The sequence below is a fragment of the Centroberyx affinis genome, unplaced genomic scaffold (genome assembly GCF_046629955.1).
Source record: "Centroberyx affinis isolate AG114_WGS23_722 - 3 ecotype Tasmania unplaced genomic scaffold, CSIRO-AGI_Caff_v1 ptg004704l_1, whole genome shotgun sequence".
Taxonomy (NCBI): Eukaryota; Metazoa; Chordata; class Actinopteri; order Beryciformes; family Berycidae; genus Centroberyx; species Centroberyx affinis.
Genome location: NW_027282274.1, coordinates 20,001 through 47,064, shown reverse-complemented (window position 1 = coordinate 47,064; position 27,064 = coordinate 20,001). Strand labels below are relative to the sequence as shown.

Below are 27,064 nucleotides of genomic sequence, written 5' to 3'. Positions count from 1 at the left end.
TTCTGGAGATATTGAAATCCCTGCCACCATGTGTTCTGTTTGTAATGATGCACATCAACAGATATATGTTGGATGACAATTGACACAATAACATGTGCAGATACATCTAATTTTGTAGTATGATAAAATGTTTTCCTTTATTTTGTAAGCTGCCTGTAATTTGTTTTACTGAAGTGATTAAAAAGGTTGCATTCAGTTAGTCATTGGCTACGTTGACATTTTTTTTCTTCAGCTTTATTTATTCAGGGGAAGTTTCAGTTTCAGTTTTCAGGAACGCTCTGATCACATTCACACCTGGAAGCTGACCAGTACAACCACAGTCTGATCCACTGGAGCGGTTGGGGTTAAGGGCCTTGCTCAAGGGCACCTCAATGGTGGTAATGAGGGAGGGGCAAGTGCTGCTTTTCACTTTCCCCACCCAGATTTATCCTGCCGGGGGACTGAACCGACGACCTTCCGGTCACAAGCTTGCTTCTCTAACCTTTAGGCCACCACTGCCCCTTACTTACATGCGCACTTACATGCACACAATAATACCCCTACTGCCAATTCTGTAAGGAAATAGTCCTATAACAATCCCATTTACATGAGTAAAGTAGGCCTACTTATTTTAATTATCCAGAGAGAGTTGTGGAAATAGGTTTTTATTTTTGCTAAAAAAAAATAATAACTTGTTTACTGTCCTGCCACTGTCAGATTTTACCAAAACAAATACAGCCATGATGCTGCACTACCAAATCATGTTGTTTGTTGCAGCCATAGGCCTTTCTCTGTTGAAATTACAAAATGCCATGCTTCAGGCGCTACTTTTACGAAATCTCATGGAAAGAAGGAGACAACGCATGACTGCACCCCCGGCAACCAAGCGTTTTTGGATGAGGATACAGAGTGAGGACTGGTGGGAATGTGTGGACCTGAGGGAGTTCAGTGATGTAGAGTGGACTTTAAAATGGAGCTGTGTGAACTACTGTGTCCAATGCGACCCGGGATGTAATTTCATCAACAGACAGGTAAGGCCATCATACATCCTACAAACAGCTATGATTGCAGATATTGGTAAGAATCACCTTTTAAAGTCACACTGAAGTCACACTTTTTTTTTGCCATTTTAGCTAATTCTAACTGTCATAACACACACCTATTTGAAATTGTACATCAAAAAAATAACAACAAAATTATTTTATTGTATTTTTATAACAAAATCTAATTACTTTTACTTCCTGGAAAACAGAAAATCTTGAGTGATGACTTCACTGTGGACCAGGAGGCTTACATGAAAATTCCAATCAATAAATCCATCACACATTTTTGAACAGTCCTGCCCCTCCGTCCCTCCCATCAAATAAAACTGCCTTTCTCTACCTAACTGATGTCCCATGGGAAGATTACGTTGCACCCCAATATCCTGTTTCAACAGGAAATACATCACATTAAGGAAGCAAGATGCTCTCAAAATGCAGTTTCATTGTGATTTTAATCTAGCCCAGTGAGACTCTGCCTTACTTGCATTATTGGCTTCATTGCATAATAATCATATTTTTGATGTGCATGTAGACGACTGGTAAAAGACAGGTTGAAGTATTTACATCAAAGTCATAAATAAATAAAATATAACATACATAAGAGGGGTTTATGTGATGTTGGAGAGGTCTATGTGGGTGAGTCTTCACCAACTAAAGCCACAAAAATAGCACAGCGCTTACACACAGACATGGTCTTAGTGGGCACAGGCGCAAGGTCACTGCACTTCATCTGCACTGGCACAAAAATAGGGCCCATACTCTCTATTTAATTATCAAACCACTGAGAGAAACAAAGGGTAGTGACACTCCAACTGACCTCCCTTCCAGCCCACTAAAACAATAAGAAACTCTTAAATCCATTGGCCGGGAGTTTCCCAGTTCCAGCTGACCAACTTCCTGGGTGAGGTCTCAGGGATAAACGCTTGGAGAATAAGTAAAGAAAAACTTCATTCTGTTTCCATGGAGATGATTTTTAAACTGTTATGCAACCAAGTTATTTTTAACACAGTTGCAGCTATGCGCTAATTAGTTGTAGATAATGACATGACTGTCTAAATGTTAATCATCACAGCTCATGATAAATCATTATTTGTTGCCACTGACTCTTCAAAGCCCAGCGACAGGGTATAATGAACAAGCTTCGATGGGATTTTTTTCCCCGTGATCTTTCTTCTGGACCCCCGGGAATGAATAGAGGATCTGAAGTTCTCCTTGGAGAAATGAAACCTGATAATGAGGAGCTGCTGGTCTCCATGGTTACCTGACTGACAAACTCCTCAACAGAGTGTGGGGGTGTGTGTTTGCATAAACCCTGATAGATCAGCAGGTGCCATGGAATGGAACTGAATGGAAAGGGAGGAGACGGCAGTTTAACACTACAGTAATTAAATGGTTATGATACAGTGTGAGTGGGGAAACTGAAGCAACTGTATCTATTAACGAAGCTACAGTACAGTGTCGGTCCAGCAAGAAGTTAACAGTTTAACCAATAATGTTTCTCTCCTAAAATAATCCACCGATCACTTAGTACCAGAAAGATTTCTAACACCGCCTTTACAGAACAGATTCTATTACAGACTTGACACTGCCCACACTTCCCTCTACAGGAGTGACTTTGTCCCATGCCACGCTGGGCACACAGCTATAGAATGTTGACGGTATCTATGTAGAGTGAAATACAGTTTTATGAAACCATGCACACATTTTTTGGGAATGTCATAAATTACACTCATTTTGGGAAAATGTGCATGTTTCACTTAAAGACATTCTGGGATATGCAATACCTAAGGAATGCAAAGTTATGTACCTTGGAAATATAAATGATTGTGTCATTGACAATGATAGATATTTAACCAAGATATTATTGATCACAAGCAAGAAGGCAATAACAAGAAATTGGTATACGACTGAACCCCCTACTATAGAACAATGGTTAGAAATTATAAGAGAGATTTATACTATGGAGAAAATGACCTATCGGCTTAGAGTGAGAGAAAATGTTTTTGTTAGTAAATGGAAGAAATGGATGATTTATGACTCAGTGGAAACTGCTTATGGACTAACTGATATATAAAATTTCAAGATACTGGATTTGTATACACCCTTCTTTGATAATGGACACTTGTAACCATGGCTGTTTTGTTTTTGTTTTCTTTTTCTATCTTTCTGGTTGTAAAAAAGTCAGAAGTCAACATGCACAATACCTTTGGTTCTATGCAGAAACAAAAACTCAATAAATATTAAAGTTTCAAAAAAGAAATACAGTTTTATGTCCTTAGTATGTCTTGACTATTTGCACTGAATGTGAAGCCCTGTTGGTCTGTATTGTGTGCATCAGCATGTGTTTTGTAACATGCAAGTTGTCAACATGTCTGCACCAATGCCGCCGAGACATATTCCTGTACATTTATTACTATACTTGACAAATCATGTGATTCTGATTCTGAAAAACAGTTGAGACATGTCTAGACTCATGCTGCATTTCCAAAGCACTTGGTAGCAGTGTCAGAAATAAACTTTTTGGCTCACCTGCTAAGGTCTGGTAACCTAAATAATTTACCTGCCAAGAATAATTTTTAACAGCCAAAATAATTATATAATAATAATAATTATTATTATTAATTTTTCATAGAAACATGTCACCCTTCCCATTTTCAGTGCTATTTTGAACCAGGCACTGTGTGTTAATTTAAAATTTCTCACTCACTGATACAATTTATCAAAGTTGTAAATCCACAAAGTGCAGCAGAATTCAAATTGCAAGAGAGGACAACACTTGAGAACAGGCACAGATTGTATATAACTGAGGCATTCAACTCTTATTGTCTCAAAAGTTACCAATCAGTGTGGCAGGTGACCCTTATTGATTTGGTTGGTAGACTTGGTAGACAGTACATTAGGGTGACCACATTTTCAAACCCCCAAACCGGGACCCTTTCAACACCATGGACAGCGCCTCAGCAAACAAAAAATGATGTTTTGTCTCCATAAATCCAAAAAAGAGACTTTCTCTTCGGCATGACAGCTAACCGTTAGTGTACTGACAGATTCTGTCAGACAGAGCCACAAGTGTCATAGGCTAGCAACAGCCTTGACAACGACACATTGATTGATTGACACACATACAGACAAATCAGTGTTGAATTCAGACGTGTGGTGCATTGTTTGTTTTTTGATTGGGTTAGGTAATAATGAGCGGGACAGAACATGATAAACGTCTATGTAAGCGCTGAAAACAAGTATAATACTATTATTATTATTTTAATTGTGGAAAACCGGGACAATTTGGTAGTGAATGTTGAAAACCGGGACATTTTAGTGTTTTACAGATATTTGTCGGGAGTCGGGACACCCATCTTGAAACAATCCCGGACAATCCCGGACAAACCGGGACCTCACCTTACAGTACATAGGCTGAGTGAGTGGACTTACCTGGTCTATGTAGAAGGCCGTCCCTGAGCGGATCTCCCTCCTCTGTTTCAGGTCAGTCTCTGTGGTGTCCCTGGACAGAGACACATACTCTACTTCCCGCCTGGTCAGCTCCTGGTCAGCAACAAGGGAACGCTTTACTGTACAGCATCACAACATTTCAGAACACCATACAACAGTGCTAGTCTCCTGGCTGGATCACTTTATTTAGTGCTGATAATATTCACAAAATTCGCAAAAATATTTTGGTAGTGAGAGAATCGTTAAAAATAGATTTGCACTGTAACAGTAATATTAATGTAATAAGTAGTAATGTAATAATAATAGTATAATGTAAACTGTATATACAGTAAACAGTATAATGTATAACTGTATAATAATAGTAATGTAAACTGTATATGTAGTAGTTAGCCTGCAGTGTCTTTACAGGTCAGAATTCTGGCACCAAAAACCTTTTTCAATCTCAATCACTGTGAAATATCCTTTTATGAGGAAGTCAACCCTAAAACAGAATTTAGATTTGGGAACATCAACAAGTGCCATTCAAAACCAGAAATAACACTGCTCAGACTCTCATGGAGCTGATCCAGTAACAGAAAATGGGAGACTGACTTTGTAGACATAAAACATACAGTTACAAAAATACACAATTCTGTTACTGACACGATGAAGTCAAGGTCATTAGGGTTTAAAAGCTCAAATTGTATGAATCAACAAATGTTTTATCTCTTAAATCTCTTGATGACTCATCAGCTACTAGCCACAAAATGTGTATGGTTAGAAAGGTTTGCATTTCCTTGTGTACAATGGTTCATCTGTTCCCTAAGATTGCTGTCAGAGTTTTGGTTATTCGGTGATGTGTCATGGATAAGTATTGTTTCATGTGTGGACAGTGCATGACATTCAGGCAGTTGTAATGATAGGTGGCCCCTGGAATATTCAGTGAAAACAGGACTTCACCATGGTAACACGTCAGCTTTCTGTGCCTCATGCACAGACCAAATCTCCATTTCCATAACAACATTATCAAACATCATTTGTCAGCAATTGTACAGGTACCAGCCAAATGACCATTCATGGATGTGTGTGTGTCTGTGTGTGTGTGTGTGTGTGTGTGTGTGTGTGTGTGTACTCACAAGGTATTGCATGGCTATGGAGCGTCTCAGGGGTCCTGGGGGGCCAATGAGAAACACATCCTGCCCCAGTAGGTCTTTCTGCATGATCCATCGTAGGTGCTGGGCCACTGTCTGAGGTAGTGAGTCTGAAACTGGCAAACACAAGCACAATTAAGATTTTGTAACTCTCTCTTCCACCTGTTGCAACTTTCCCCCTCTCATTGCATGAGAAAATGCATATGTCCATACAGATTCACATCTCCAGACACACACACTATTACTTACTGTGTTTGATAGGAACAAGTTCTGGATTTCGAGGTGTTTTGAGTTGGTAAGAGATATCTCCTATCTTCACTGTGTCACCTACAAAAACACAGGGTAACCAAGTCAATTTCAATGACCATCAGGACAAAATGTACTTGGTAAATGAAAATCAGTGCAAGAAGAGGCATATCAAATGTTGACAAGGTAAACCTGACACTCGTTGTCTAATGACCACTGGAGTGCTACCCTGCAAACTATAGAAGCTGATAATGTAAACACAGTTGCAGTAATGTAATAACACAGATGTGGTAATGCAACTATAAATATGATAATGGTGGCAACCTGGCTTGTTAAACTAATATAAACATTTACTATTTGAGGATACACACCTGAGGCGAGTTTTCCGAGTCTATTAATGTTTAGTCATGTTTATTTGTGTCGGTCACGTCTGCTACCTTTGACACAGTAACGATAAAAAGAACACAGGTGACTGCTAACTGTAGCTAGTAGCATATTGCTAGCCGGTTACATCAGCAGCCAGTATGTACGTTAATACCTCCTTGATATGTACAGATAACGTTGTAAACTAGCTAACAGTTACATGATAAACAGATAGCGCCGGTCCTCAGTACTGATTGGCTGAGTCATGTTTGAAGTCGTTGTTAAATGCCACATAAACGCACACATGTAATCTCATCGCAGTTCATTTGAATATCAATGCGCTACCCGAAAACCATCATCGGTACTTACGTGTCGCCTCGCAACCACGCTGTTTTACTACTGTTCAAGAACTGTATTGATTGGCGGAGGAGTCACATTGTATTGTTATTAGTTAATTATTACCGATTAAAGACAAAACAATTATGAACATGTGCGCTCTTTCTTCGTGCCGTGCCTAACGGCGCCTCCATGTTGTTCTAAATTCACTGGAAAGCACTGCCTACGGTGGGTCACTGTTGAAACAGGCCGGTTAAGTTACCTGAGGACGTGTTGAGAAGTTTGACCTCATGGGTTCTCCACGTCCAGCCGTCTCTTCCCAGGACAGCACCCAAAATATTCCGCATTCTCCTCGCAGCGACAGCCGCTGCTGTACCTTTACATAATATTTGAGAATGCATGCTGAAACTATGCTGTTGCCCTCCAAAACAGACTCCAAAATAAGGTACACAACTGTTCTTAATAAGCTATGTCCTAGGTTCCCTCATACTGATTTCATAATTTCTGTCAGTTCATTTTGCAGCAGGCGGAAGATAATAAAAGAGGGACCGAAAGTGGTCCGAGGCTAAAGTCTTCCGTAGTGGTATCATGCTTATGGACAAATGTTCCGACTATTCCTCCAGTCTAAAGTATTCAATGACATGAATAAAAACGCAGTAATGACATAAATAGCTGTAGCCTATTATGTATAACAGCAGTGTAATTAGGCCTATTGCTTTATAAGATCAATCAAATGTGTTTATGAGGTTATTGCTCAGCATATTGTTAAAGAAAGTATTTGTAAGTGTGCGTATGTGTGTGTGTGTGTGTGTGCGTGTGCGTGTGCGTGTGTGTGTGTGTGTGTGTGTGTGTGTGTGAGAGAGAGAGAGAGAGAGAGAGAGAGAGAGAGAGAGAGGGTTAAGTAATCATTATTTGTATTCCATTTATGGTTTTTTTTTGTTTGTTTGTTTTTTAATATAGCTTATTGTAAACTAAAAACAGAGCCGATATTATTATTTATTTAACAGAGCCGATATTATTATTTATTTATTTATTGTTTTAGGGCAATTATTTATTGCTGGTTTTATTTGACAATACTTTATTAAAGTCATACCAAAAACTATTGGGCTATGCCTAATATTGGTCACATGAATAGAATATTATAGAATAGATTGTTTTGCTGCGATAAAGTTTATGTAATGATGTCATTATAATCCTCTAAATTCCCACAGAAAATATTTTCTGCCGTTGTGCTCGTTCAGAAGGTTGCCCTCAGCGAAGAGACAGAAAGTCGCTTGAAATCATTATAGCTTGCATCAATCAACGTTAAAATGATGGGGGATAAATTTATGGCTTTATAAATTGGATAACCAAGGTGAATACCACCAGATCGATGACGTCATATACATTAGTCTCTCTCTCTCTCTCTCTCTCTCTCTCTCTCTCTCACACACACACACACACACACACACACACACAGACGCACACATTCCTACACAAACACACACACACACACACACAAACTGGAGTTGTCCGTGCTCTCCGCCGTGCCGTGCCGTGCCAGGCCAGGCAGCGCCGTGCCGTGCCGTTTATTAAAGCGGGTTTGACACTTATCACGTGGAGCGGCGAGGCTCAGCCCTTGAAAGAGTACCGCGAGGGAAAAGAGCAGGAGAGTGGTCGGGTAGTAGCCTTCAGGAAAGACAAGGCGAGATAATCCCGTCTATTCAGGGCGCATATGACTGATATAAGGGCAATTAGACAGGTTGTAAATTCCTCCACCGTTCCCTGATTCGTTTCTTTTTCCCCCGGAGCGGACAGACAGGACTGGGACTATGGAGGATGTCTACCATTACACCCGCAGCCCTGCCTGGGAGGAACTGGTTAGTAAATTTCAACAAAGAAGACTTTTTTTTTTTATCTCTCTGTGTCTGGTTTCATTACGAGCCTGCTTTGTTTCCCCAACGAGAAATCACTATGATATTCCTATAGGGAATCACAGTGTGTCTGTGGTTCTCAATAGTGAGTTTATAGTGACCTTATCGTAAGCTACTTTGGGGGGTTTTTCTTCCTTTTCTTCTGTGGTATCAGTATAATATTGTTATATGTTCCTATGGCAATATAGCAATATTTTCCTATCGCCATATTTGCCTTGTTGTGGCATTTCTATCCTTCTAAAATGTGTTATAGGATTAGGCTACTTTAGTTCTTCATGAGGCTTGCTTTTGGAGGGCTAAACACTTAACACAAAAGCACTGACAGTGTTAAGACATGTTTGTTCAATGACCGTACATTTTAAGCAATTTCTCGGATTTTTCTTATGTCGGCACGTTACTTCGTGGTAACAGTTTGGTACAGTTTATTTCCAGATAGGCTACAGAACACTAAAAATTAATAGGTCGAAGAAGGAAGCAAGGCAGTCTTCTCTTCTCTTCTCTTCTCTTCTCTTCTCTTCTCTTCTCTTCTCGTCTCTTCTCGTCTCTTCTCCTCTCGTTCTGTCAGCTTCAATTCGAGATTTTCATGTACCAAATTTTGTAACCAACCCGTAATAGCGTTTTTCCTTTCATTACAAGATAGGCTACTTCTTCTTATGCAAGAGTGCCGTTTTGCCACATCTTATGAAAATGTCATAAACCCTGTCATGTCTCGTTCGGATACATAAGCTACAATGTATCCAGACCGAGAGATTTTAAGATTAATAGACTATAACGCGTTCTTGGGCATTTCAGTTAATCGGGCTCACATCTATCTTTTTTAACCTAATCATCATTTAGTCAAGCATCCTATATAACTGTGCATATGCATGCATGCACATCCCCTAACGAAATATCACTATAATATTCCTATAAAGACTTAACAATGAGTTTATAGTGACCTTATCATACCTTATACCTTATCATACTTTACCTCGTATGGTATCACTATAATATTCTTATAATAGTCCTAGAATGCTCATATAGGGACTTATATAGGACTGTATACCTACTTTTGTTGTTATATTTATAGTATTCTAAAAATGTAATAGGCCTATAGGAGCTCCATGCTTCTTTTTGTTAGGATTTAAGCAAAAAAGTGAAATTCAGTCTTAACTCAGTAATTTGGTTTATAGGCTTCCTTTACTGCTGCAGCGCCACTTGAATGCCTTGCTTGTGTAAATCAGCCGCTAGGGTCTGCCATGCCACGGCCGTGTCCACCGGTCAGCGGGCTGGATGAGGCGGTCTCTAGCCTCAGTCTGGACTAGCCGTGCAGGCTGGGGCCATAAACATCAGCCAGAGACTGGGCTTTTACGGTGTGGAGCCCAGCACGTACACGCGCCGCGACATGCTACACCCCCCGTGCGTTTATCAGCCCACACATACGCCTGAAAACACAGCGGTCTTTATTGTAGCGGCTAAAAGAGAGCCGGTGAAAGATGACAGCGAGGAGAGACGCTTTCCAGCCGCTGTCCAGCTCTCGCCTCCAGGAGAGGAAGGGAGCGGCGGACCGGGCGAAGGCTAACCCCGACTGGTCTTATCCCTCCCCGCGACAGGAGCCGGAGAAAGGGCCCGCGTCCGCGGCGGGGATCCATGCCCATGTGGTCGGGGCTGTCGCCGGCTCCGGAGCGGCGGACGAGTCCTCGGACAGCGAGGCGGAGCAGGAAGGCCCCCAGAAACTCATCCGGAAAGTGTCCACCTCCGGGCAGATCCGGAGCAAGGTAAGACACATCTCCGTCTCCGTCTCTGTCTCTGTGTGTCCTATCTGGGTGTCTTGACTAAGATTTTGTCGTGATCAGATGTCGTTTGTTATGTGTTCATTTTGAATGGGCTTTGTGGCGGCAGGGTGGCTTAGCGGTTAGAGATTGTCCTTCAACCGGAGGACTGGGGTTCAAGCCCCCGAGTGGACAAGCTGAAGTATCTTTGAGCAAGGCGCTATACCAGCTCCATGGGTGCTGCTCTGTGGCTGACCCTGCAGTCTGAAAAGAGAGAAAGAGATTGTCTCTTTGAGGTCCAGTGTAGCCTATTACAGTGTTATTATTTGTTAAACTTGCTTAGCCCACAGGCCTATAGGCCTACTACTGCTGTCTTTGATGCCCAAGGTGTGACTGGCTTGTGACCCATTATATTGACAGTCAATAGAGCTATTACAGGGTAATCAGGACAAGGTTGTAAATGCACTGTTTTCACAGATTGTTAAATAGCCTATGAGTGATACGTTTAGCTGTTGTTTACAATGAAAGAAATAAAGTTCCCATCTTACAGCACAGGTCGCTTATGGAAGTTAGAGTGTGCACCTCCACTGTCAGAAAAAAAGGAGGGTTACTGAGTTGTACAGCCCCAGTGGCAGAGAGCGGAGAGCATACCTTTCATTGCAAGTGAACCCATTCACAATCAGTTGGTTAAATTGTAGTTCTTTCTGAATTAATTTGTTTTTAATGATTTTTTTCTAGGAGTATTGTTTTCTGTGACTGTGAAATTGTCATTGCCTTTATAAGACCTATGGCCAGTGATAGTAGTAGTAAATGAGGGTAAACTGTGACCTCAATCATCAGTCATCATAAGGCAAACAACCACCAATATGAATTATAATTTCAGAAAGAAACATCAATTTATGTTTTTCTCTTTTCTTTATATAACTTACATCAACTTGGTACAGTTTATGTATTGTAGCCTATAGTATGAAATTAATAAAGATTCATATCAGTTTAAAAAATAGCTAAACTGTATTCCACAAATAAAAAAACTGCAGTCAGGCCGGTTAAGCTTGCACTACATCACTACCTTTGACAAAAGTGCTGGAGTAAGAGGATGCCATGCTGTTCCTTACCCCTGACACCTAAGCTGCCCTGCCCAACTTTACCTTTGACACTGTAAATGAGTGTCGTCCTCCCAGCCCAATGGATCCACTTAATTATTGACTGCTCCACTCCACCCTGCCTACATTATTCAAGATAGGGGATATATTTAGAGGCTTGGGGCACAGGGTTGGCTGGCCCTGCCTTTCTTATGCTAATTACCCCACCAGCCATGTGTAAGTAAGTAGTGCTACGCAGAGGGGGTACGGTACACTCAATTAAGAGCCAGACAGAGCCAGCTGATGGGTTCACATGGTCATTAATGTTTGTTGTATGAGTGTTTATTGTTCAGTAAGTTTATTTTTCCATGCATTCAGTGATTCTTCACTCACCTGATGCCTCTAAAGTGAAGTTTGTTGGCCGGGAGGGTTGAAAGTCAGGTTTATGTGAGACGTATGGGCTATACCTACAGTAGGTATATGTGTTGGCTATATGGCTATGTGTCACGCTACAGTGGTGGGTCATGCTGCCGTTACAGTGGTATATAGCACTTCTGCTGCAGTTGTATCAGTGTGTTCAGCATGTTGACACTGTGCTAACAAAGCTAACAAAGAGGAATGAGAGGGAAAGAGAGTGTCTACCCTCATCCAGTGTTGTTGCTGTATGGCTCTGTGGGTTTCTGTGTGTGTATGTGTGTGTGTGTGTGTGTGTGTGCTGAGGGGTACTAATGGATCATGCAGGCACTGACTCACTGAGTGTTGTTCCACCTGGTTGTTTGCTCACCCTTGGACTTCTGTGTGTGTGTGTGTGTGTGTGTGTGTGCCTGTCCACTCATCACAACGTCTATGTCCGTCCCTCTCTGCCCGCCATCTCTCTGGTTGCCGCAGACAACCACATCTCTCTCCCCTTATTGGCTGACTCCATGGCAACGCTGCCTGAAAGAGAGCTGATTGGGTTGAGGTGGCACGTTGTACCGACTGTATGCCACTGTGGGTCTCAACTAGTATCTACTCAGATATCTTCTCTCTCTATTTCCATACTTTGGATTATCAACATTTTGCATATTTGACATTTGGTTTCAATTTTGAGAGAATCTTGAGAGAAGACAGGAAGCATATCAAGTGTGTCGGGAAATCAAAATGCACAGGGAGTGTGAAAGCAAAGCTAGCAACATGCATTTAATCTTGCATTGAGGCTTAAATCTTCTTCTCCTTAGAACAAGTGACAAAAAAAAATCTGCCCATTGGGTGAAATGAGATAATTTAACTTGTGCAATTTTGCATGTTTGGGGAATTTTCTTGAAACAAGTGACAATATTTTGAAATAGGGCGCAATTAGGGATATCATTCCACATATATCAAGATAATATTGATTCAAGGAAAATATTGAAACAAGTTGATTTTCATTGTCAACAAGTCATATTTTCACTTGTAAGAAAAACTGAGAAAAGATTTATAAAGATTTAAATACTCATTACTAGTTAATTTGTTAACATGGATATTTTTTGCAGTGAAACTCCTGACGAATGTGCACCATATCTCTGTCTTTCTCCAGATTCATGATCCGACCAGCTAGCTAAGCTTTGAAATTGTCTGCTAGATGTCAGCTAATGATGATAGTCATCCATAAACTTCATGGCCAATCAATATATTGACGTCTGTGAGTACAGTGGTTGTTAATGAACAGTGATTATGACTGGTCGGCTGCTGCAGTGATGAGACGCTCGGTATCATCTTTCCCCGCCTGCAGTCCTGAGAGCTCTCTAGTGCCTGATTGTCCCCTGTCTCCTAGAAAGTAATGGGATTTGACCGCACACAGAGGGAATCTGATACTCCATCATATAGGCTTTAGAAACTGTCATTTCTCACTGTCTCTCTCATGCAGGGAGTCCAATAGATTACATTGCTATAAATATGTTTTAGACATTAAACTACTTGTAGCGCCGAAAGAGAGTTTCTTGGCATGGTGGAATTGGAATACATACATTGCTCAATGTTGTGAGGTTGAATAATAGTTTTTTTCATATCCTCCTCTTTCCTGTCCTCTCTCCTCTCACCCCTTCCCTCTGTCCTTTCACGGTGTGCTGTTGCAGCTGAGGAGAGCTTATAAAGCTGTGATTGATGGCTGCATGATAGGAAGCAGAGCCCCCGGCCTGCTGCTGTTACAGGGGGCTGGGATCGCTATACCAGCCTGACACAGGCTGATCCAGATCAGATAGATGCTGGGGGTTAGGGGGCCGGGGTGAGGGGTTTGGACACAGAGTTCATCTTCCAGTCCATATTGCCCCTGTGCTGGGCAGAGGGGTCACACTTTGGTGTTCATTTTATGGGAAGTAGGGTTGGACTATTAGATGAAGACTGAATCCAATTTTTGCGATTTTACCTTGCTCTTTGGTAAATTTGCTGAAGACACTCAAAGCACAGTTCAAGGTAAATTTGTTTAGAGGCAGCATAGAAGGTAACCTGAACACAGAATATACATTTAACAAAGCCTTCATCAGGGTGTGTTGGTTTTTGCCCATTTGAATGTCTTGTGCTGCTGCTTCCTATTGAGAATGCATTGCAACCTGATATGTGTTCATCAGTTTTTTTTTCTTGACTGGGAGGACTGGGAGGATTTAAATGGTTAAAATGCCCCTTCCTTGTGCATTTTAAAGCTATGTTTCATTTCAAGTCATCAGGGATAAGCGATACACAGTATGTGATGCAGATCGGTTGCCAGCAGGATGTTGCTTTAGAGAAGTGCTCTGAAGCGATGGTGTCACCTTATGTGTCAACCCATGTTTTCTACTACATCCTCTTACTATGTCTGTCTGTCTCTTTCTCACACACACTCCCTCTTTCTCTCTAACATGCACACTCACAGAAATAGTGACTGCATGTAATCGCGTAGCAGAATCCGATATAGCGCCAGAAGCAATGTTAAGTTGAGCGAGAATGCCTTTTGTGTCTAAAGCTGTAGCTGAATCTAATTGAGATAATTGCATGGAAATTGCCGGCCGCAAACAACATTACGCTTAACATCTCCTGTGCCCACTTGACAGATGTAAAAATACCCATGTATGTGGTCCGGTTGCACAGAAGATGTATCAGACAGAGGAATTACCCCTTCGCAACTACTGGATTGTAATTTTCCCATCACCATGGTGACACTGAGGCGTGGCGTGAGGGGGAGGAAGGGTACGGGGTTACAATTACACCCAACAGACAGGACAATATGCTGAGAGGGATACAGGAGAAGGGGGGGGGGGGGGGGTGACAACAGGAGAAGGAATGGAAAGAGAGAAGGGAGGAATGGAGAGATTCAGCACCGCTCTCTAAAAGACTTGATTGTTCTGGCTCCACAATCACTCTTGTCTTACTCAGGAAAGGAGGATGAGTGGGTAATGGAGGTAAATCAGAGCCTGACTATGTGGAGAGATTCCTGGATAAGACAAAAGGCTTCTCTCAGCAGCCAGTCAGTATCCACTAGCACTTAACTACACAACAGTAAGCAGTCTTCTTTATGGATAGGGCAATTACAGCTGCAGCAGTTTAGCGTTATCAGTAGTCCTAGCGGTTGAAATAGCCAGACAGGGTTAGGTCTTCTTTTGAGAGACTGGAACCCAATATCTCTCTTTCTGTCCACGTGTGCGTATTGTCCGGGGGCCCCTGCAAGATCCTGGCCCCGTATTAAAGGGAAGTCACAGTATTGGCAGGGCAGAGAGAGATAAAAGATGGGGTCTTGGCTCTTAGCCCTGACGGGGAAGTAGCAGTGACATATGCTCCCTCAGCAGCATCACCGCGGGCCTTACATTAGAGAGAAAGAGCTCATTGGTGGCCCAGGCAGGCTGCCCGCTCTGGTCCCTCTCCCCCCAGGCTGGGTGTCTCATTCTAGGCCAGCGAGTCTCCGAGTCGTCCCCGTCTCTGGAGCCCTGGCCTGGAGCAGGGGATTAACTCATCTCATCTGGCCGATTGTTATCGTACACACAGTAGGGAGGAGGACAAAATGCTAGTCATCGCAGTCTTCATACCCAGCAAGCATTTGACAGACGGCGACATGCAGAAGATGAATAAGTTCATTGTCAACTCAAGCAAGCCCCAAACTTGACGATGTAAAAATTCATGATAAAACTGTTTTGAGCTGATATCAGAAAGATATTTAGATTTCACAAAACAGTTTTGGGTTCTCAGTGTCGTATCAATCTGTTCAATGTCAAAATGTTTGCTGGGAAGGTAAAACCAGGTTCACTTCAGGCTGGGCGGTGTCACCTGATGTGCTAGAACTTATATAATAGATAGGACACTCAAATGTGAATTCATGTGAACTTATTTGATCCTGATAATGTGGATCTGTCAAATAGATGGCAATTTGTCATCATGATATTTAGTGCAAAATTAGCAGCTCTCTATATTTATAAGGCCGCTGTAACCTATCTTTGTTCTCAGCATTAAACTGCACACTAAACAATTAAGCTAACCAGAGAAAGAACTGGAAAGTCAAGCATTTTTCATCAAATTAATTAGATGAAAACCTCTGTAAAACCCTGGAGGGAGTGCTAATTGGTTTAGGACACGAGGCTCTGCAGCCTGTACAAGTCAGGTGAGAGAGAGAGTGTATTGTTGGCTCTAGTTTTAGCACTAGCTTGTGTGTGTAGGTGGTCAAGTCCTCCATGATCTAGCAATGTGAGTAGGCAAGCTGTTTGACTGGCTGGCTGGGTGTCCTCAAAGACAGGATGTAGGCCTGCTCTGCTCTCTTCATTCACTCTGCCAGGGAACTCCTGCTCTGCTCTTATCCACCCCACACAGCTGCTGGACTGCTGGAGCTGCCTGCGTGTGCCTTTGTCCATTGTATGAGTGTGTGTGTGTGTGTGTGTGTGTGTATGCTGTGCAGAGACAGTGTGTGTCACCCTGTCAGCAGCCAGGCAGAGTGTGGGTGTAAGGTACACGGTGCTCAGGTTACTCAGTTCTCTCTGGCACAGGACTTGCTCTCCCTCTCACAATTTAGCGGAGGAGAGGAGCGGTGCAGAGAGGAGAGCAGAAGGCCTATTTATAGATCACTTCTGGCCCACTTGGCAACAGGAAGGAGATGAAGACAAGGAGAGGAACTATGGAGGCCAAGGAGGGACAAACTAGAAAATAGAACATCCAACTAGAGCAAAGTCACTTCTGCTGCTCTGGCTGGGCAGAGAGAAGAAAAGTTCCACTTCTGACTTTGGTGGCTCAAAGTCTGAAAGTTTCTGTCGCAGTATGACTACAACTGTAACTTCAAGCTGTAAGACAAACCTTTAGCTATAAAGCCAGATAGATTCAAGGTTCAGTAAGATTCGGTCTATTGCCATATCGACTTAAGTTGCAAGGAGTTTGTGTCAGTGTGCTTAAGATAGAATAAGACAGGACAACAGGTACGCATATACATATATACATACATACAAAAGTTGTTACTACTGACGACTATTACTATAGAAATGAATAATCGATGAATGGCAATTACATTTTTCTATCTATAATCTATTTAGGAAACATTTCTCATGCTCATTCAAACCTGGCTGTCAACTATTCTATTTTAAGTAACTAGACTATTGCTGAGATACAACATGGACTGCACTAAAACACCCACTGTATGTGGCACCACTGGGTACAGTGTGTTTTCCTGAAGACAGAAATAGTCTATTATGTTTACTTGTGAGTGTCAGTACTAGTACAACTCATAGTCTATGTAGAAACATTCCTGTGGGTACAATGACTCAACTTCCCAGCTTACCCAGAGTATACTTCACCCACTGTGTGTGTGTGTGTGTGTGTTTGTGTGTGTGTGTGTGTGTGTGCGCGTGCGAGCGGTCCCTCTCAGTCAGTCATGAGGCCTTCATGAAGCCTCTCAGTCAGCCGTGTGTTCTCCCTCTTCTGATTGGATTAGCAGTCCAAACAGCTGATTGCACAACCTATATATATGTGTGCACGTGAGTGTGTATGTGTGTGTGTGCATGCATTTGTGTGTTGACTGTGTCTTGCCAAGTAGACATCTGTACAAATTCAAGGGCATCTCTTTCTAGTTAATTCAGGCCAATAAAAGCCCTGTGTCTTATTTTAGTAACAACGAGATTCTGTTGAAACGCTCTATAAACTGGAGAGGAGATCCCTGAACGCACCTCACTGCCTCCAGTACACTGGTTTAGTCCAGTAGGTCTAAACCAGGAGATGACCTCATCCGCAATGCCTGTCCCTGGGTATTTCCATCCCCCTTGATTTCGGTCACAGGCGAGTGTCTGAGGCCTTATAGGGCAGTCAGGATTGAGGTATTTCACCTTAATCCACCGCTGGAATTTGCTTCTTCAGACCGTACCTACGTAAAGGGAAGCAGGGAATTAACATCTGAACCATGCAGACAGCCGCTTCACTGGATTCACAGTGTTTGGCCTCCACAAGTGAGACGGGTGTATGTGCGTGTGTTTGTGTTTGTGTGTGTGTGTGTGTGTGTGTGTGTGTAGATATAGCTTGGTTCTCCTTTCTCTCACATTTCCTCTCTTGTTTCTCATTCTTTGTCATGGTCTCTTGTTCTCTCCCTGATCCCTCTTTGTCATTTGTCAGCTTGCCTCAGAAGCGTTTTGACCAAGCACTTGACTGTATGTGGGGAGATAATACTGGTGAGACTGAACCCTATCATTAGTCATTCTTTTAGATTCTCTCTCATCGGGATAATCTCTAGTCAATTCAATTATAGTGAAATTAAACTTATTTTGGTGCACTGAACTCCCCCTCAAGGACCCCTGGGTGCCCCGGGACCCTACTTTGACAACCACTGCTTTAGTGTAAGCAAAGGACTGCTAAAGCAAAGCAAATCCAGAGGCACTGTTGTATGTAGTGTATTTTTTTTTTTTTTTAGCTTTTTCAGTCCCAACAAATCCTTAGTATAACATGCTACTCGATCTCCTAGCTGGGTAGTAAGTATCAGAAAGGCAGTGCAGTTTAGTGTGTGTGTGTGTGTGTTTGCGGCTTTGTATGTGTTCCCTTCATCCAATGTGACATGCCCGTGTGTGTGTGTGTGTGTATCTAGTGAGCCTGTATGCTACAGCAGTGTTCACTGTGTTTAAGTTGACACAGCTGGTGGGCAGGATGTCAGCTCCAGGCCTGTGTCTCTGTTTGTAATTCTCTCCTCAGAGAGCAGCCTTCCTCTGCTATAAATAGCCCAAGTGTGTGTCTGTGTGTGTGTGTGTGTGTGTGTGTCTGTGTGTGTGTGTGTGTGTGTGCCCCACCTCTCCTCTGTGTGCCCAGAGAGAATGATGTTCTTCCACCCAGCATTTCCATCTGTATGTGTGTGTTTGTGTGTCTGATCTTTTCCACTTCCACTGTTCTGAGTCTCGCTGTATTTGCTCTGTATGTGTGGTTGTGTGTGTGTTTTGATGATGGTGATCATGATGATCATGATGATGGTGTGTGTGTGTGTGTGAGTGTGTTTGTGTGTCTGTTGGACATAGAGAGCTGATTTGATCTGCAATGACACACAGTGGTTCTGTAGGAGACAGATGACCTCAGTCTCTCTCTTTCTCTCTCACTCTCTCTTTCTCTCTCTTTCCATCATTCATGTAACTTTTTTTTCATTTCCCTATCCATTTTCACTCTCCCATCTCATTTTGCCTTTATCAGCCCAGTTTCTCGCCCCATATGTATATTGTATCTCTCTTCCCCTTTCCCTTATATTGCTTCGCTGTTAAAAGTCCCCATGAAATGTTCCTGGAGCGTGGAGCGTTCATCATCAAGTCTATTTCCCACATGGCGAGAGTCTCTTTAAAGCTTGTCAAACTTGCAGAGTGGAAGACAGATGTGTATTTAGTCACAAGGGTTAAAATGTTTGAAACCGCCAAATTCCTCTGAGCTCAACAGATGGCCAAGGCAGCACAAGCAGTCAATGGGATGCTGCCCCTGCCCTTTCTCTCTCTTTTTTCTCCCTCTTCTCTCTCTCTCCCTCTCCCTCTCTCTCCATGTCCCTTGCTCTCTCTCTCTGTCCGTGGCGAAGGGGTTGAGTGTGAGTGATGTGTGTTTATAGTGCTTCAGAGAAACGAGGGATGGTGTGTGTAATGGCTTTCCTTTCTTCTCCACTGTTTGGCCTATCCCTCATCTCCCATGCGTAAAATTGGTGCTCGGATTGGGACATGAACGCACACACACACACACACACACACACACATAAACACACACGCACACACTTTTTATCTTGACAGTTTCCTGTAGATAAATACAAGAGGGTGTTCAGCGCCCAAGAGCGAGATGCAGTGTGTGCGAGATTGAGGCTTTGTGTTACTTTCTGATGTACTGTAAGCATTTTGCAGTGAAAAATACAAAATGAGCCATATATGAGACACATAAACAATTTGTTTAATTCTTAATCTGTCTTTTTCCTTGTCTTTTTTTTCCCTCTAGACTAGTATAAAGGAGGGATTGTTGCTGAAACAGACAAGCTCATTCCAGAGGTGGAAAAAGCGCTACTTCAAACTGAGAGGGCGAACTCTCTACTACGCCAAAGACGCCAAGGTAGGTCCACTTTCATCCTCATATGACACACACACACATAAACATGCACAAACACAGACACACACAGTCACCAGTGAGCAGGTTAAATGCTCTCAAGTCTTCTGCCTATTTGTGAAATGGCTTATTTTAGATGGAAAAGCTGGAGCTGCCAAACCGCCGAGTTCTACTGATCTTCCCAACGGTTCACACAGTCTCTCCCTCTCTCTGCCACACAGTCCCACACATGGCCAACTTCAGTGTCTGGAGAAAAGGCCTTCACAGTCTAGGAGGCAAGCACACTGCCTTAAACGTAACCTCTGTCCCATACCTCTCTCTTCTAATCTGATACCTTGGGGCCACAAAAAAAAAAAATCATGACATTAAAATCACTTCCTGACCCATCAAACCTTCTCAGATCCTTTATTTCACTCCCTTAAACCCTGAAGCTGGTTTACTATCATCTTGGATTTCTTTCCTCTCAAGACAAACCTTCTTTACCTTTTATTTTCACCCCTTTTCTTTTTTTAGGCATATCTCTTTCTTTAACCTTTGAACTTTATCTACTTTGTTGACATTTCTTTGCCTCTAACCTAACCTCCCTGGTCTGTAATATATGTGTGTGTGTGTATGTGTGTGTGTGTGTGCGCGCACTAGTCTGGCAGTGCCCTGGCGCGCTGGCAGGAGCGGGCGCTGCGCAGGGTGTCCAGGAGTCGCGTGTGCTGGCGGGTTCTGTCCGTGTGCTGGACGGCCCCACGGCGCTCCCCCCCACCCTTGGGTGCCAGCGGATCTGAGGAAGGCCTAATGACAATCCGGGTCAGCACAGCATAGCCAGGGGCGAGGGGGCCCAGACCACCAGAACAGCTCAGCCCCCCTCCTTCACCATCCCTTCTTTACCCACTCACCTTTATGTTATTGCTGCATTCTTGCCATATGTGATGGGACGGGATGATTTGGACTGGACTTGACATTTCAGAGTGTGTGGTCACGCAAAAATACTTTGACCTACACTGAAGGTCTCAAGTTTTAGAGATGAGATGCAAAATAACATAGATATAGATAGTTATTCTGACAGTTGGAAAAGCTGTATTGAGGATGCATTGATAAGAAATAACGGTTTTTCAATTAATTCCAAGCTTACCACAATTACCGGCAATTACAACTTAGTGGAAGAAGTGAGCAGTTTTTTGCAATCCAGAACTCATTTATCCCCATATGACATGAATGCATAGTATATCCTAGGAATAATCGCGGGTTGGGCAACATAACCTCTGTGTGCAGACTTTAGGCCACTTTTAGGCCTGGATCAGATTACCTTGTTCAACTAGACGTGGTCTTAAATGAGGCTTGTGGCTATTGTTGTTACACTGTGTGTGTTAGTTGCCCTTCCCTGCATCTAAAGTCTCTAGATGGCCATGCTAAAAGGACAAAGAAAATAAGAAGTTAAATAAAGTGATTTAAATAGATGAAAATATGTTATTGATAGTGCATCATGGTTGGCATCAGTTGGATGTAATTGATCCATGATAAACATGAGTTCTTTCTGTCATGGCCAGACAGTGACATTAGCCTCCATAGATAAGTGCTAGCCACCTCAGCCCATTTCTTACATGCCCGTTCACTCTGGCATCTCCCAGGTAGCCCGGTTGGCTGTGCTGCCCTCTGCTTTTAGAAGAAGCCTTTAGAATCCACATTGATCCATCATGGAGGCCACATCTCAGCGGTCCAGTTTTTCCTAACCTCCTCTCCTCTCCTCTTCTTCCTAATGGCACAGCTCCCATGTATTGCCACGACTATTTTCCATCTCTCCTAGTAAACATTTTGTTCACATTATTTGAGGACACAAAATGGCCTGAGCGAAAGCTAGACATAGGTATATTTCATTATTATCAATTTTTATTATCAGGCTTTACAAGCAAGGCATTTATAATAGCCTCTAATAGCTGAATGGCCAGGTGTGAAAAGTAGGATAAGGGGAGAGGAGAGAAGGAGTGGAGAGGAGGCTTGTTTAGGTCACTGAGATGCAGCCTCGGAGCTTAGCTCTGGATCTATGGGCAACCGAGGGCCTGGACTCTTGCCCTAGTCCACCATTCACTGTCAGCCTTCATTACAGCTTCCCTCAAGACTATTGGGTATGTGCTCACACATGTATGAGTGTGTGTGTGGGGGGGGATGGTGGTGTGTGAGAGAGGGAGAAGGAGTGTGTCAAGAGTTAGATATGAACAGAAACTGGGAAAGCAATGTGTCATATACACACACACACACACACACACACACACACACACACACACACAGACACACACACACACACACACACACACATACACACACACGTGATGCCAGTAATGGCATAGCAGCCAAGAGCACTGGAACAGGGGGGGTAGTGTTTATGTTGGCATGCCACTCACACTCTGTCAGGCCCCTTTGGCCCACCCGCCTACACACGCAAGCACACACTCTTACAGGCACATGCACAAGCGCTGAGACACATGCTCCAAACACACACACACACACACACACACACACACACACACTCTCACACACAGATACACACAAACGCTGGCCGGTGTCCCTCTCCACCCAGGCCTGGAGAGAGCGTCATAAACTGGGCATTCCCTCTGACAGCTGCAGCAGCCCCCTCCTCCAACACACACATACACACAAACACACACACAAACACACACATACACAGAGGGCATTCCTTTGACGGCATTGGTTTTTGGCCCGCGGCCCTTTAAGAGCTCAGCTGCGTGCCTTACACTGATGTCACCATCAGAGCTCTGTTAGGATATCATGTTGCTGTTAGCAGCCTCTGGCCTGCCTCTCTGTCTGTCTGCTTGCTACATCGGTTGGCGTTTGCTCCAGCGCCTCACAGAGATTTAGTCCAAACTATGAACATGAACTGTCCTGTTGTTCACACTCTTCTCCTTTATGTACAGAGTCAAAACAAAGGAAACGCAGTCCGCACTCCGCTGTAGGCGCGTAGTGTTGCTGTGTTGTGGTGAAGTGCATTTCCTGGCAATGGGATAAATTGAGTTATCTTCAAGAGGGCCAGACAAATTGTACTCATAACTTTTGACCAAAGCATTTCTGAGGGATCAGCTTTCCCCCATACTTTCCTAATGGTAGCAATGTCTTCCAGGATGACAATACCCTTATTAGCAGAGCAAGAGTGGTCACGCCGGTTGGTGCTTGTTATTATACCAAAGTTTCCTCATTCACCAGATATGACTCCAGTTAAACAGTTAAGATTTGAGATTTTGCCAGTGTAAGTGTTTTTTTTCCCACCCCGTCAACCAAAGTTAGCTGTGTTTAGCATTGGCCCTGGCCTGTAGGACATGGCTGGACCAAAACCTTAACAAAAAAAACAAACCTCTATCTGCTCTTTAGAATGTTTCGTGCAATAGATTTAAGGCATAGATCATTATCACAGTATTTTGAAAGGTATGCTTTTATATAATTCTCATAATAGACTGCTATCGTAGGACTAGGGTGTGGGCCAGTTTCTTAATATCCAGAAATTGTAATTACAATTAGACCCTTCCCCTTGACTTTAGACTGACCCTTACCCTAGCTGTCATGCTATTTAGATAAGTTTCACCTCTCCATGTAGATCTGCTTTGCTCTGGCCATGACGGGACATTTCTCCCACAGCCCATCCCCCCTCACTCCATGCCTTAGTATACGAGTTAGAATAAGCTAATAAGCTCCATCCTATGTATGCAAATATTCTGCATATGCTCATTCGGTTATGTGCCCTCTACCTCTCTGTCCTCCTCCTCCTCTCCTGTCTTCTGCAGTCCCTTATCTTTGACGAGGTGGACCTATCAGATGCCAGCGTTGCAGAGTCCAGCACAAAGAATGTCAACAACAGCTTCACGGTGAGTGTCCATTGTGGCTTTACTACACACACAGACATAAAGGGAGTTGGTGGGGGGGCATAGACAGAAACACGTGTGAAGCAGTGAGACCGAGTGCGTCACAGAGCGTCACATTGTGTGGCAGCCACTGTGGAGTGTACAGCCAGACTGACACTGCGTTACACAGTGCCTGCTCTGTTGAACCTGGCTAAGACCCCCAGGCCGCTTAGGTTTGAATGACGTTGGAGCTAGTGCAATGTTGGGATGACGGAAATACATTCAAATACTGGTGCAGTGCAAAGTCAAAATATGCAGCATTCATACATGTATGTGACAATACTCTATGTGGTCTTCAGCTTGCAGTTGAAATATATTTAATTGCATATAGCAACTAGAAAATGTCATATATCGATTTGATATATCGACTAGAAAATTTCAGTAACTTTGAACTCTTTTCGCATCGCTGTTTCTTACTTTATTCATGGGATGTTGTGGTCAGTTCGGGAGTTTAGGTTTGGATGAATAAAGTTGTGCAAATGCTTTAGACAGAGGCAGTACATACTTGCAACTTAACCTACTGGATCTTATCTGCACTTAGGTGTTACTGGTACTGTGCATGTTCCTGTATCAATAGAAACAGCATCCTCATTTACTTAAGTGATGTCTCTTTGGCTGGAGAGTCATCTAAGAACCAGATGACAGGAGAATGCATGGTTTTGTTTTCCTGGTAAAAGCCTTAGTAACATTAGTGAAATTTGAGCGTCTGCCCTTTTTGTGAATCTAAACTAGGGATTCAGTGTGTTGCTCAAGGACACTTCAGCAGGGCAAATGCTTGCTGCCATGGGGACTTTAACTCAGTTCCTCTGAATGAAGGATAGTCTCCCTGCTCACTACACCATTCTTAGCTCAAAACAAAATGCTAGTGATGATTTGACTAAGTTTTATGAAATGTCCCAGTTCTCCTATGAGTCTCATTTATTTTGCATTAGCAGGGGCAAATTTAGATGTTGTTTGTGAAATGAAACACTTGTGAATCAAACGGCATTCATGTTGCACCTGCTCTCAGGCCAGAGATTCATCAGTGTATTACAAGAAAACAGGAGTCATCCTTCAAGGAAAATGAATAGCCTTGCATATTATATACCTAGAAAATGCCAAGCCTAGTTATATTTAGATTATATTTTAATAAATCAAGACCTTTCCCGGCATTGCTGGCGTCATTTTTTATTTGTCACACACTGCTCCTGGCACATCCATGGGGAGAGAACAACCGATGTTGCTATGAATGGATGCACGCTGGAGAAAGGATGATTGGCTGGATTGGATGAGCGTGTGTGGGAGGTGGAGGGTAGTAAACATGAGTCTCATCAGCGAGGATGCAAACAGACAGGGAAGGAGGGAGTCGGGGCCTGTCCTTTCTATAAATGTCTGCCCTCTCCCCTGGTGTTGCTATAATAAGAAACTGAGGAGGAGGAGGGAGGCAGGAGAACAGGTCCCAGAGGAGCGCACGCAGCTATTCTTAGCACTGCCTTCAGCGCTTCACTGAGCGCACTCGGGGTGTCTTGACTGCTGCCATATTCATAAATGAGATTACGTGTGCCTGTAGTATGTGTGTGTGTGTGTGTACAGCTGTGAGTGTGTGCCAGTGCCGCCGCACGTGTTCCAGGGTTGAGGCGCACGCTGCGTTCTGTTTCTTGTGAAGCAGTAGCGGAGTGAACGGCAAAGCTTTGGAGCTGAGATCAACATGTCCTTATGAGCAGCATCCCCACTGAGATGATGAGAGGGAGGGAAGGAGGGGAAAGAGATTGCCATGGAGGAGGAATGGGAGGAGGGAGGGGAGGGGGTAAGGAGATTTGAAAAGAGGGAGAAAGGGGAATGAGTGCAAAATACGCTTGAGAAATATAGACAGACAGAGGCGAGAGGAAGACAGGTGGCAGAAATAGAAGCTGGTAATCTAATGGTTGAGGGGGAACGAATACAGAGCAGCTGAAGAAGGGATGTCGGAGGGAAAGAGACGGCGAGGTAGAGCGGTAGAGGAAATCCTGGAGTGATGTCACGCCGTTACTGACTGCACACATGCACACGCACACACACACACACACACACACACGCATACTCACTGGGGGAGAGAGAGAGAAAAGAGGGGTAGAGGGAGGCATGAGCAGGAGGGTTGAGCAGTGGGAGGGGAAAGAAGGAGGCAGAGGAGAAGAGAGGGAGTGGAGAGGTGGAGAAGACAGGAGAGACGGGACTGGGAGAGACGGGATGCAACAATGAGATACACAGCCAAAGGTAGTGTGACATGTTGAATGGGAATGTGTGCGTTCACCTGCAGTGCAGAAGTCTACACCACACTACCTCTCTCTCTCTCTCTCTCTCTCTCTCTCTCCCCCCTATCTCTCTCTCTCTCTCACATGCGCATCAACCCAGACACACTCACACACACCGACAGGGGGAGACCAGGCTTCATCGGACCACTTATGGGATTGTGATATGAGAGAGAGAGAGAGAAAGAGAGAGAGAGAGAGAGAGACAGACCACTGCAGAGGAGGCATTGCAGGGCTTAGCTCCGACTGTGCGGAGCAATTACTGGTTTTTCTGTCTGACTGACTGACTGTCTGTCTGTCTGTCTGTCTGGCCGCCGATTGTTCTATCTGTCTGGCTGCTTTCTCTGTCTGTCTGTCTGTCTTTCGGGCGGGGATGAGTGATGCTGGCGTCCTCCATGCAGGTTGGTGCTACTCGGAGTGGCGTGACCATTTGACTGCTCGACTGTTTGATTTGTGTTTGAGCTCTGCAGATGTCCTGCTTTGTGTGTTTATGTGCATGCTTATGTCTTTGCTGTGTAACCAGGGACTCCCTAACAAAATGAGGAATAGTTTGATTTCATTGTGATTTTAGTCTCTTGAAATAAGAACTAGAATCATTTCACTCTCACTGCTATTTTCTCTCCATGTGCAGTGTAGACAGTCATACAATTATATACTTTACCAACAATGAATATCTTCCCATATGGGTCCCTTGGAAAAAATCTTATCCAAAATGTTACATATATATGTTTCTATTTGGGGGTCTGTGACATGAAATGTTTGAGAACCCCTGCTGTATATAATTGCTTTTTGTTTGAATGTGTTGTGTGTGCGCCTGTGTGTCTGCATCTTAATTGCCTGCTGTTTATCTGTCTATGTGCGAGTGTACATGTGTGCATTTGTATGTGTGTGTATGCGAGTGCGTGCTCTGCGTCAGCAGCGAGGGGAGCCTGTGTGAATATGCGATGAGGCAGTCTTGCTGTAGTGAGGGGAGCACCTTGAGGTCCACGTGAGGGAGAGCTCAGCCCAGCCCAGCCCCTAACTCGTTACAGGCTCTGCAGGGATACACTGCCTCTCTCACTCTGACTCACTCACTCACGCTTATTGGATTGGCTCGGTTATTA

The 27,064-nt window shown here is 43.5% G+C and overlaps 2 protein-coding genes across 2 annotated transcripts in view; one reads left to right on the top strand and one right to left on the bottom strand.

The window, feature by feature from the left end:
* The window catches only part of LOC139665855 (von Willebrand factor A domain-containing protein 8-like), a 37,984-nt gene extending 30,929 nt beyond the window's left edge, over positions 1-7,055 (bottom strand). Inside the window, 4 exon segments of the mRNA XM_071544857.1 lie at positions 4,455-4,565; positions 5,588-5,718; positions 5,852-5,929; positions 6,810-7,055. Coding sequence (XP_071400958.1) covers positions 4,455-4,565; positions 5,588-5,718; positions 5,852-5,929; positions 6,810-6,948 — 459 coding nt within the window. The 5' untranslated portion in view covers positions 6,949-7,055.
* A 1,170-nt stretch (positions 7,056-8,225) lies between these two features.
* The window catches only part of LOC139665856 (diacylglycerol kinase eta-like), a gene marked incomplete at its 3' end in the record, with an annotated part of 38,427 nt that continues 19,588 nt past the window's right edge, over positions 8,226-27,064 (top strand). Inside the window, exons 1-4 of the mRNA XM_071544858.1 lie at positions 8,226-8,406; positions 10,053-10,217; positions 19,691-19,801; positions 23,578-23,658. Of these exons, the coding sequence (XP_071400959.1) occupies positions 8,359-8,406; positions 10,053-10,217; positions 19,691-19,801; positions 23,578-23,658 (405 nt within the window). The remainder of the gene's footprint in view (positions 8,407-10,052; positions 10,218-19,690; positions 19,802-23,577; positions 23,659-27,064) is intronic.